The sequence below is a fragment of the Helianthus annuus genome, chromosome 8, assembly GCF_002127325.2.
Source record: "Helianthus annuus cultivar XRQ/B chromosome 8, HanXRQr2.0-SUNRISE, whole genome shotgun sequence".
Classification (NCBI taxonomy): Eukaryota; Viridiplantae; Streptophyta; class Magnoliopsida; order Asterales; family Asteraceae; genus Helianthus; species Helianthus annuus.
In genome coordinates this window covers 51,491,854-51,505,186 of record NC_035440.2, presented here as the reverse complement: position 1 = coordinate 51,505,186, position 13,333 = coordinate 51,491,854, and the positions used below count along the sequence as shown (strand labels likewise).

The 13,333-nt window shown below is 31.5% G+C and overlaps 1 protein-coding gene across 1 annotated transcript; it reads right to left on the bottom strand.

The window, feature by feature from the left end:
* Nucleotides 1-380: 380 nt before the first annotated feature.
* Nucleotides 381-980, bottom strand: LOC110869991 (E3 ubiquitin-protein ligase MPSR1). The gene has a single exon (XM_022119188.1). It carries the CDS (start codon nucleotides 978-980, stop codon nucleotides 381-383), a length of 600 nt encoding a protein of 199 aa, XP_021974880.1.
* Between the last annotated feature and the right edge of the window lie 12,353 nt (nucleotides 981-13,333).

The window sequence follows — 13,333 nt, the reverse complement described above, 5'->3', positions numbered from 1 at the left end:
ACTTTATTTCAAACACCATTTGTTTCCAAATTTCTTTTACGGTTAATCTTTGACCCAAAGTTACTAGAATATTAACATGCATGCATGAACATTACATGGTAGAAAAACACTTCTATGATGTTGATTAGGCAATTTTGGTCCCTTTAATTTATGTACACTTGTATTTCCCTAAACTTCATAATACCATACCAATAAACTCTCTTTCATTAATAATAATAATCCAGTTTCAGTTAATTAAGTGGGATTAACCAAAATACGACAACAAAACATAGTATTGAATTATATGTAGTTAGTAAACTCGAAACCTTAACCAACAAATCTTTTAATAAGACACTGTAGCCCTGCAAATTCGCACCAAAAGTACTGTTGTAGTTTTTGAATCAAGAACCCACCCTATAGAAAAAACAAGTGTTACTCAAAACAGGGAATACTTTAGCCCTACAAATCGGACAATCGTTCTTCTGCTCCAACCATTTTTCAATGCATTCTTGATGATACCTGTGTTTGCATTCGAGTGTGGTACACCTCTCACCCATCTCGAATTCTTGCAGACAAATCGCACAAACATCCTCTTCTTCTTTCTCCTCATCACCGTTTCTACCATTCTTGACCAAATTCTCCTGATCAATCGTTTCTTCGGACAAGTCATTATCATGAAGAGACTCATGATAATCCCTTATATAACTAGTAATCATTACACACGTTTCTGGATCCACCACTTGAGATCCATTCAAGGATATAACACCGGCTACTGATTCATTATTCGTTACGAGTTCCATCAAATGAGTTGTATAAGCAGGCCCACCATCATCGAACAACACGGATTGGATGTCTTCGTAGTATTGAATCATTGCTACTTGAGTCGGAGAGAGATTGACAATCAATAGGTTATCTACACGCTCACCTGGTTGCGCGTTCACCATTATAATCTGTCGGGAATCTGGAAGTATAATCTTGTATGAAGACGCTGATATGGCCATAATCTTTCGTCACTCGAGGTTGATGTCTAGAGGCAGAAGTTATTAAACGTAGGTTGATATCTAGTGACAGATTGCATTAATTGTAAACTACTTATTAATAGATGAATTTATATAGTTGGTTGATCAAATATTTTCGTATATATTAACCTAGATTTTAGCGGATAGTTATGAAATCCTGATGAAGGAATTCCATTTGAACACCCGATATTATAGCCTTATACTACTTTTCAGTGATTCCTTTAAATACCTATCTCTATTATCTATTTTATTATTATCTTATCTTATATTATATTATATTATTATTATATATATACATATACATATTAAAGCAAAGTTATCATGAACAGTACTCAATTACTTTTATAGTATTATTAATACTTTTAATTATTTTATTACTTAATTGATTTCTATGATTTTTATTATATATACTTAAATTATTATATTTAAACTCTACAAAAATAATTAGATTTTAGAACCAAATATATATCTAATATAACTTAAAGCGTTAAGTTTATAGGGGAAAAGTGATGGTGAGTCGACAACGGTGATTTAAGTAAACAGTGGTGGTGACCAAGAAACTCCATGCACTGTGGAAACACAAACGGTGTATCGATATAACATTGGTGCATGTATCGATATTCATTTTTAATAGTTTTTTTTGGATATAAAACACGTGTTGATATATATCTCTTTCGGCTGCTATACCGTTTGTTTGTCGGTACCAAAACACACTAAATAGATACTGACTGAAAACCCAATAAGTTGAATCGATACTAAAGGATCCCAACCAATACCTATCTCTATTATCTATTTTATTATTATCTTATCTTATATTACATTATATTATATTATATACATATTAAAGCAAAGTTATCATGAACAGTACTCAATTACTTTTATAGTATTATTAATACTTTTAATTATTTTATTACTTAATTGATTTCTATGATTTTTATTATATATACTTAAATTATTATATTTAAACTCTACAAAAATAATTAGATTTTAGAACCAAATATATATCTAATATAACTTAAAGCGTTAAGTTTATAGGGGAAAAGTGATGGTGAGTCGACAACGGTGATTTAAGTAAACAGTGGTGGTGACCAAAAAACTCCATGCACTGTGGAAACACAAACGGTGTATCGATATAACATTGGTGCATGTATCGATATTCATTTTTAATAGTTTTTTTTGGATATAAAACACGTGTTGATATATATCTCTTTCGGCTGCTATACCGTTTGTCGGTACCATAACACACTAAATAGATACTGACTGAAAACCCAATGAATTGAATCGATACTAAAGGATCCCAACCAATACCGACCGAGTTCCCACCGCCTAGCGAACGATACAGATCAAATACCTGCCGCATCGCGCAGGGAGAATCACACTAGTCTATATTAATATGAAGTGATCATGAACAGTGAACATATTTTACTAATTTATTATTATTACATTTTATCAGTATAATCAATAACTATATATATTTTATCTATATTAATTGGAAGTGATCATGAACACTAAATATATTTTATTAATATATATTATTAAATTTAATAGTATATCATAATAATTAACAACTAAATATTGTAACCCTATACTATATATATTATACGTTTTTAGCCCTATTAAATTTTTAATAATTTGATTTTTCTTCAATTATATTTATATCCATCTATATCTATATTAATTGGAAGTGCTCGTAAACAGTAAACATATGTTATTAATTTGTTATTATTATCATTACTATTATTATTATTATTATTATTATTATTATTATTATTATTATTATTATTATTATTATTATTATTATTATTATTATTATTATTATTCTTATTATTATTATTATTATTATTATTATTATTATTATTAGTAGTATTATTATTATTATTGTTATTATGTTTTCTTAGTATATTATAAAAAATAATAACTATATATAATATACCCTTATACTATATATATTATACGTTTGTGGCCCGTTTAAAGTTTTAATAATTTGATTTTTCTTCAATTACTTGCATTCTTTTGTTTAAAAGAAAGTTAAATAAATTAAAGTTGAGTGTTCAAACAAATTGTCTGGGCATAATTCTAAAAAAGAAGAAAAGCTAATTAATAGGCTATATCAACGTTCCTGTATAAATTTTATTAAAAACGCGGTTGTGTTTGAGGTATAGTCTTTTTGGTATCTAGGCTATATCAAGTTCGGTGTCATAGAGGTACCATGGCGAACGAAAACGGCACCAACCAAGCCGTTTTTTGGCGATGCATTTGCGCAAGGATGATCGCATCCATGATCTAGAGTCCATTTATTTCCCGAATTTTTTGGCGATGCATTTGCTCAAGGATCAACGCGTCGCCTTGGAGGTGGTCAATCGGTTTGGACAAAAACTCAATGTCCTTTTCCATTTGCCTCGCCTCTTACATCTCGTTAAACTTTTTGGTTTCGGCGACTCATTCTTTCATAATCTCATAACGTTGGTGGGCGAGGTCGCGAATGTCTTGAAGACGACAGTTCATCTCCTCGAAATCTTCCTTTAACTCGAGATCGGAAGACGACTCCACCCTTTTTTCCCCGGATCGCTTATCCTTTCTTCTACCGGGCGGTCAGGCCTACTCTTCTTCAAGTTGCTCGTCAACGTCCACCACCTCATTTAGATCGACATTGCGGGCATCCGATGTCGGTGTTTCAGGGTCAACGGAGGATGATGTTTTTGACCGTTTAGCTCGACGTCTACTACTAGACGTCATGGTAACTACGCCTGCCCACTTTGGACTTTTTCGTAGTAGATCCCAACACTTATAGTACGGGAAAGGGCATTTCGTTTTCTCGTACTCTTCCAAAGACTTTGTTAAAACCCCGATGTCACCTTCTCCGCTCAGGCGATTATCGTAGTTACGTTGGTACACTTCTTGGAAAGAGTGACACTTGTTGATGTCGCTCCATTTGCTAGAAATGGAATCTTTGTCCCGATGCTCGCCTTTACCCCACGTGCTATAAAATAGTGCACGAACCCTATCCCAAAAAACGGGGCCCGTTTGAAAGTTTGCTACAAATTGAAAAAATAAAAGTAAAATATAAGTTGTATGTTAAAAATAAAAGTAAAAATATAACTAAAAAATAAGTAAAAAAAATAGGCAAATTGGATTTAAATAATCCCAACTCACTCTTATTGGCCAATAATAATCCCAACTCATTTAATCACTAATAATAATTCGAACTATTCACTTTTGTTTGTAAAATACTCCCAGTTAAAAAAACACTAACTAGGTTAAACATTTGCTGATGTGGCATCTGATGTGGCCCTTTTAGCTGACGTGGCAGTTGAAGTGGCATTTTTTGATAATGTGGCAGCTGATGTGGCAGTCTACGTGGCATTTTTGATGACGTGGCAACTGATGTGGCAGTTGATGTGACATTTTTTATGACGTGGCAACTAATGTGGCAGGTGACGTGACAAGCCACATCAGCAAATTTTTAACCTAGTTAGTGTTTTTTTAACTGGGAGTATTTTACAAGCAAAAGTGAATAGTTCGGATTATTATTGGTGATTAAATGAGTTGGGATTATTATTGGCCAATAACAGTGAGTTGGGATTATTTAAATCCAATTTGCCAAAAAAATATAAAAGTTACCAATTTCGGGGTCCTCCGAAACCTCGAGCCATGACCGAGCCAACGTGTATTCCTCCTCCTTCGTCCAATTAAGGTAAGAATGCTTACGTCGAGGTCCGTTCGCTTCCTTCTTCTTATGCGACCTTCTGCCGCGTTTTGATTTCTCTGGCTCGGGTTCGGGTTGCATCTCCGGCACGATATCCACATCGGGTTCGGCTTGTTGTTGTGAAGGTTGCGACCCGCCGGCTTCACCAAATCCGAAAGTGGGTTGCACGAATGGAGTAGCGCCACTCAAGTAAGCCGCGTACGTTAACATGTTCGGGTCCATGTCTTGAAAGTTAAACGGTTGTTGCGGTTGGGTTGTGTTAGGGTTCATGGGTCTTGAGGGGACACCAAATGGGGGTCGGAATTGATTCATCTTTTTATAAAATATAGAAGAAGTATTAGAGAAAGTTTGAGTTTTTTTTTATAATATGGAAAAGTGGGTAATATATATAGTAGGTTAATATTGGAATTAAAAAAATAAATAAATAAATAAACAATTGACCGTTTGGCAACGGTCATCTCGATCCCCAATACAAAATTCAGCGTGGTTTGAAAAACGCCAAGGTAATTTTTTTCAAAAAAAAACGCTCGAAAACGCCTATATGTAATGGTCAAGGGCGTGTTTCGGCGTTTTTTTTTTTTTTGAATTTCTTTTAAAAAAACGCCCCACTACGTAGGGTCTTATAGCCTTATACTACTTTTCAGTGATTCTTTTAAATACCTATCTCTATTATCTATATTATTATTATTATTATTATTATTATTATTATTATTATTATTATTATTATTATTATTATTATTATTATTATCTATATTATTATCTATATTAATATGAAGTGATAATCAACAGTGAACATATTTTTCTAATTTATTATTATTATTACATTTTATTAGTATAAGCAATAACTATATATATTTTATCTTTATTAGTTGGAAGTGATCATGAACACTAAACATATTTTATTAATATATATTATTAAATTTAATAGTATATCATAATATTATAACCCTATACTATATATATATATATATATATATATATATATATATTATACGTTTTTAGCCTTTTTAAATTTTTAATAATTTGATTTTTCTTCAATTATATTTATATCCATCTATATCTATATTAATTGGAATTGGAAGTGCTCATAAACAGTGAACATATGTTATTAATTTATTATTATTATTATTATTATTATTATTATTATTATTATTATTATTATTATTATTATTATTATTATTTCTTAGTATATTATAAAAAATAATAACTATATATAGAAACGGGATCAGGAGAAAACGCTTAAAAGTGTGAGAACGGTGAGAACGCTTCCTGGCCTAACACGTGTCACGCTGCTTAGAAAAGGGCGGAGGGGCTTTTTTGTCCTTTCAACTTCAGCTTTTCCAGTTCCGCTTTTCCCAATATTGTTGGTTTTTAATATTTTTGGCGTTAATCAAATTCAATATTTAATGGCATTTAATGGTTTCATCTTATTAACATTTTGGCGTTTAATGGCGTTTATTCAAATCGTATGTCATTGTAACCCAGGGGTCAGGAAATCTATTTGAATGACGTTTTCAAGGCGTTTTAAACAAGTTGGCCCATTATTCTATTATTTCTTATAAACATTTTAGCGTTTAGGTTATCTTGGCGTTTTACAATTGTTGGATTATATTTCAGCCACAGTAGAAAAAAAAATACAAGCGACGAAAATAAATTAAAAATCCTAATCGGATCTCTCTTCACGATATTCACTGTCATCAATCTCTTTGTTCTTTAATCGTACACACCAAAATTTGGCTTTTTATGTAAAACTTAACAAACCCATCGGTTTGATTTTTTTGCCTGCTCGTCTGTTGAAGTTGCTTTTTTTGTGGATGTTTGGGGACATAGATCTATGAAGTGTGGGTGGGTTTTTCGCTTTTTCTTCATGTTGATCTTCATCTTTATCATCATCCCACTCTTCAGTATCATTGATCTCTTCTCCTCATCCAAGCCTTCTTCAAGAACAAAAAATACAAAATGTCATATGACTAGCATTAGTATCTTTTTCTTGAATTTTTGTCCATCTCATGCAGCAAAATCTTTCTGAGTTACTCGCCTCCGCTAACAATTCATTCAGTGAAACTTGACGAATAACAATACTGAATATCCAAGAAAGCATATTAGCTATCTTTGATTTTTTTGGCGTTTTACAGTGAGTGGTATTTAGTAGTATTGGCGTTTGTTTATTATTTTTTTTTTTTTTGGTTTGATCAAATAGAAGTTGCTGAAATGTATCATTTTATAAGATCCCTTTTTGGCGCCTAAGTTAGGTGGTGCGTTATTATAATAAAGTATTCGTCTTTTCAGTTACTGTTTGTAATTATTGTTTTTGACAGGCTTTATCTCTGAAGTCTGTAACATGTGCCATCTTTCAAGTTTGGCGTTTTAGATTCTAATATAATAAATTTTCTCTATCTTCAGTTTTTCTGGTTTGAAGTTACTGTTACTGTTTCCAGTTACATTTTAAAGTTTGTTTTTTATTTTTTATTTTTTAAGGTTTTTTATAATACTTTTTCAAACTAGTTTTATTATAGTTTTGGAGTTTTGGGGGGCGTTTAACGGGATGATATCGTTTAAACAAGCATTTTGGCTGTTTTGGCGTTTTTATTGTATATGGCGTTTTTATTATACAACAATCAACTCAAAAGGAAAATAAAAAAAGAATACATAAAAAAAGTTTTTTTTATAATACTTGTCCAAAGTAATTTTATGATGGTTTGATAAACGCCAAATGTGTAAGACATTTGCCTTTTGGCGTTTTTATTAGATATGGCGTTGTTAATTAAATAACAATCAACTGAAAAATAAAATTAAACAAAAAAATATTGATCTTCAAATTTTCACTGTCACCAGTCTCTTTCTTCTTTTGAAGCATCTTCACTGGTTGTTTCGACTTTCTTATGAAATCAGCCTCTTTTTCTATAATTTTTGTCCATCTCATGCAGCAAAATGTTATTGAGTTTACACCCTTTTAGCCAAAATGCTATCTTTTTTAGCGTTTTACCGAGAAAAAGAACGCCCCAAAATAAACCATCTTAAAACTAAAATCAATAAAGTATTGTTGTATGGTGTTGGATAACATTGTTAATCCTCAGTTAAGAAAGATAGCTGACAATGTTGTCCACACCATACAGCTACACTTTATTGACAGCAATATATTTGAGTTTTGGGTTTCTCGCGTTTATCAGTCAAATGGTATATATTAAATATGGCGTTTGGGGTTTTTGTTTGTGTTTTTTAATTGAAGGTCTGAGTTGTCGTATATATAGGATTTTTTCTGGCTGTTTTTTTTAGGCGGGATTTTACTATAATTAAGTTTGGCGTTTTATATCTAATGGCGTTTTTAGCATAATGTTGTGTGATTTTTGTTTTGGCGTTTTATTTTCATGAGATGGCGTTTTATTTGGAGTAGTCAAAAGACGCTTTTACCCTTATTGAAGCGCGTCCACGTAATAAAATTAATGTTATTTACGAAAATGCCACCGCGCCAATCTAGTCCATAGATTGTTTTGATCAGACGATTGATAAGCGTTCTCACTGTTCTCACACTTTTGAGCGTTTTCTATAAATCTCGACCCACTATATATAATATACCCTTATACTATATATATTATACGTTTTTAGCCCATTTAAAGTTTTAATAATTTGATTTTTCTTCAATTACTTGCATTCTTTTGTTTAAAAGAAAGTTAAATAAATTAAAGTTGAGTGTTCAAACAAATTGTCTGAGCATAATTCTAAAAAAGAAGAAATGCTAATTGATAGGCTATATCAACGTTCCTGTATAAATTTTATTAAAAACGCGATTGTGTTCGAAATATAGTCTTTTTGGTATCTGGGCTATATCAAGTTCGGTGTCATAGCGGTACCATGGCGAACGAAAACGACACCAACCAAGCCAGGTCGATACCCATATCGGTATTCTCAGAACCGGTATTGATATATACTTACAAAAATATATGCTTTTAACCCATTTAGTTTTATTTTATTTGATTTTCATCCGATATCTAGCGTTCAATATATTTTTTATAAAGTAGAATGTGTGACTTTCTTTTTTAAAAAAAGTCTTGCCAGCCAACCAATACAGGCATTGGTACTGCTATAGTTATTATTGGAACCCACACCGGTATTCGTTTCTTTATGATTTTCAATGTAAACCACACTCTTTTGGACATATCATGACTTTAAACCGAGCGTCGGTACTATAAAGAAACGTATGGTAACAAGCTAAACCAAATTGACCGAATTCCCACTGCATCGCGCAAGCAAATCAACCTAGTTATACATATGAAAATGCAGAGCTGATGAATAGTGCTCTCTTTTAGCTCCAAACCAAAAAATAAAAAGAGAAATATTATTAATTCATTTTATGCCATTGGTAAAAAGCCTTTCAATTTAATACATTATTCTATTACATTGTAATAATTGTAGTTATTTTTATACGATATAATATACGTTTTTAATCGTTTAACTCTTGTTACTAATTTTTTTCTCCGATAACTTGTGTTCGTTGACTTAAAAAGCTTAAATACGTAGTTGTGTTTAATTTAATTTATTGAAGTTCTTATATAAATTTTATTGAATACAGAGTTCTATTCGAAATAAAGTATTTTTTGTCTGTAGTAGGCTAGATTAAGTGCCGACGTCATAGCGGTATCCTAACAAACAAAATGAATACCGACCAAACAAGTCGATACCGGTATCGGTATATACTTAAAAATTTATACATTTTTAACCCATTTAGTTTGTATATAATATGATTTTCCTTCGACAACTCACGTTCATTGCCTTTTGATATAAAGTTGAATACGCGACTGTATTCAATATCTTTTCTCATGGTTCCTTTATTAACGTTGTTGAAAATCAATTTTTTTTCTTATAGTACCGTGAGTCCGTGATAGGCCGACCCGATACCGACATTGGTACCGGTATAGATATTGTTGGAAAAGATTTTTTTTTCTTATTTTCAAGGTAAAAATACATTCTTTTGAACATATCATGACTTTAAATCAAATGCCGGTACCATACCGTTACCTTAACGAATCACACTGGTACCAACCAAATTCTTTTATGTAATGAACCGAACCGATACTGATATTGTTCGGTTCAGTTTGATACAATATGTTAGTGATACAGTGTTAGTTTATCGAAAGCAAAAACAATATATATATACTGGAACTGATACAGATGTTCAATCGGTTTCGATTTAGTCTGGTACGATACCAACACAATATCCATTTAAAAAAAAGATTTATCGCAAGGTTAATCTAAAATAAACATAGAATACAAAAGAATCGGACTGATATCAAATTAACAACATTGGTACTGATATCAATATTCGTTTTTATTGTTTTTGATGGATGTTATGTTTTCCTTTCCGTGTATTGTAGCGAGTGCTGATATCGTAACGAACCGAACGAATACCGATTGAATTTCCGCCGCAAAGCGCGGGGGAATCACACTAGTTTATATTGTTGTTGTTATTATTATTATTATTATTATTATTATTATTATTATTATTATTATTATTATTATTATTATTATTATTAAGCTTAAATATTAGAAGTGTTATTAAAAAATAAAACTATACGGGCAACCTTATATATTGACGAGGTATGACCCGGAACGGATAACCCGACCCGGTCATTACCTATTATTTTATTATAAATATATAATTACACATGTTTACTCTAGAATCTTATATTCTGCATATATAAACCACGTAATCGAATCCCCAATCTTTTGGGAAGATCATGCAAATCCCTAACTTATCAGAGTCCATCCTAAGTTAGAGGAAACCCTAATGGTAAACTATAAATAGAGGTAAACATCAAAGTTATGGACAACTCTGCTCTTGTTTACTCTCTCTCTCTCTCTCTACACATATTGTAGGTCCCGATACGGATCGTCGGACTTAGATGACTTCTTGTTTCGGGTGCCGTAACGAGTGCGGAATCCTCGTTGCGACACACACTGTGACAACCCTCATAATTACAGGTATCCGTACAATTAATTAATATTGTTTAATGCTTAATGATTGTGCTTAATTACAACTGATGATAAAAACTGCTTTATGATTTCTGTATCATACATACATGTGCATCACATTTCATACTATCACACTATTTATTACATACAAACTTTAGTGACATACATGATGCACAAAGCACAGTTAGCAGATAACTCAGAAATATACTGACAGTGCCAGTACATAGACAGACAATGTTTTGAGACCTAGTATGAGCCAGAGACAAGGTACTTCACTAGTATGGAGTATAGGGAAGTAAGGACCATAAAACTGCGTCACTAGGTGATAGTTTAAGTGCCAGAAAGTGCCTAAAACACACTCTAAGTGCAGAATTCTGCATTAATCATCAAAAATCAGCATTTTAACATGCTAGTAACATGCAAAAATATGGCAAAATGTTCTTGTATGCTTTCCTAAGTGTCAGGAATTAAAAGTGTCACAAAAAGTTACATAAAGGACACTATACGGTATAACTTAGCACTTTAACGAATCGGTATCTAACCGAACAACCAGACATTACCCGGAACACCAAAATATTGCTAAATGCATTGTTTTACTTTTTCTGAACTAGTTATGGTTCCCGTACACTTTAACATACTACATAAAGCATCCTACACATTAAACACTAGATATTACACTTAAACTCCACTTATTTACCCACTTACCCTATCAAGTTACAAATTACCCCCTCCCCCATGTAAGTAATCGGCCCATAGTGGCCCAACTTCAAGGATTTCACAAGATTACCTCAAATCCCCATATAATCTTGCCTAGATTTATTTAGATATGGTTTGTACTTGTGGGGACATTATAACCATTGGGTATTAGAATGGTGGATTATAAGTAACAAGTATCATCACCTTCATCACCACTCCACACTCTCTCTTCCCCCACATAAAAGCTACGGCCGAAAACCCTTACCCACACACCACCATTTTCGATCATCCTTCATCCATTCCAAGCTTCATTCAAGGTGCAAGGAGCCGTATTGGAAGGTTTGTGTGCTGGGATCTTGAAGGACCTCCTTTACAAGCTTTTATCCACTTGATTTCACCATTGTTCTTCCCTAGCTTCAAGCTAGTAGTAAGACTTCTTTGATCTTTGTTTACTTCATGTTTTTGGTGGTTAAAAAATATATTATGATGAAATAACAAGAACACTAAAAGACTTGAACTTGAATCTTGAAACATAAAGATGAAATATGATGAAATATTGTTTGTATGATATTGTTTTGTATTGTTGATGATTGCTTGTTGATTTCTTGGTAATATGATGTGGATCATCATGTGAAACTTGTTAGATTATGATTAAAAACATGATCTAATAAGATAAGAGGTAATTATGTGTTTACATAAAATGATCATATTTTTGTTAAGACATGAACTTGATAATAAAATGATTTTCTTGTAAAGTAATAAACCAAGTGAACTAGTAAACTTGTGAACCTAAGACTTGTGAATGATTTTCCAAGAAAACCAAGTTAAAAAGATGATTTTTGAAGGATCATGATTTTTATTAAACCTACACTATTTTTAGTGACAATACAAGTGTAGAAATACTTTTAAAACAAGAAGATGTTATAAATAAACATTTTTGCAAAATGTGTTTACAAGTTGTAAACACATAAATTCTTTAAGAATGGGATTTTTGAGGAAATAAACACACTTTAGAGAGTAACTAAGGCTACTTAACACTTCACCAAGTTACTACATATTTTTGTGAAGAATCAAGTTCATGTTATTATATAAAATATATAGTTTTTGCACTTGGTAAGTGAAATATTGTTTAGTGATTTGTGGTTGATTGTTTGGATGATTTTTGAAAAGAAATTAATATGCTAAATAGCATGGACACCTCCATTTACAAAGGAAACTATGGCGAAATTTTCTAAAAATTCCAACACTTAGGAAATATTTTCTAACAAGTGTTTACAAGTATGTTTCTTAACATTGTTTTTCAATATAAACTTTGCCATAGGTTTTGTTACAAAAATACAAAGTATCGGAGGTTGGTTTTCGTAAATAAAAATGGGTAAATATATATTTAGAATATATATTTTATAGTAAGACACTTGTGTGAAAATTTGTTTACTTGGTGGAATAGTTATATTACTTTAGGGTAAAATAATATATCTTAACAAATACCATGAAATTGCAACTCCAAAATAACACCAAAAATCTCAAGGAATAGATATTTAAGTTACACACTTGATATTGTGAAACCGAACGCAAAAACGTAACTTATGAAATATTCCAGAAAATACGCTTACAACAATATATTTTTGGTAAATATTATTTTGGAAACGAAAGAGGTGAAAATATGATTTTTGTACATATTACCAAGTATATCATATTTTCGATAACAAGAAAATATATTATTTGTTGGAAGTTAAAAATATATTTTCCTAGTATACTTAGAAGATATGTAATTTTTGGAGGAAAATAAATACTTTCTTGGGAATACATTATTTTTGACAAATAAGTTATATATACTTTCTAAGTGGGACTTAAAAATATATTCTTTCGGAACTACAATACACATGTAAAAATACCCCCATCCTTGGGAAGGAAATACGGAGTTAAAATACTTGTGAAGTATTAATACAAAAAATATTGATTA

Excerpts from the sequence above, each read along its gene's own strand:
- LOC110869991 (XM_022119188.1), bottom strand. The coding sequence starts at position 980 with ATGGCCATATCAGCGTCTTCATACAAGATTATACTTCCAGATTCCCGA.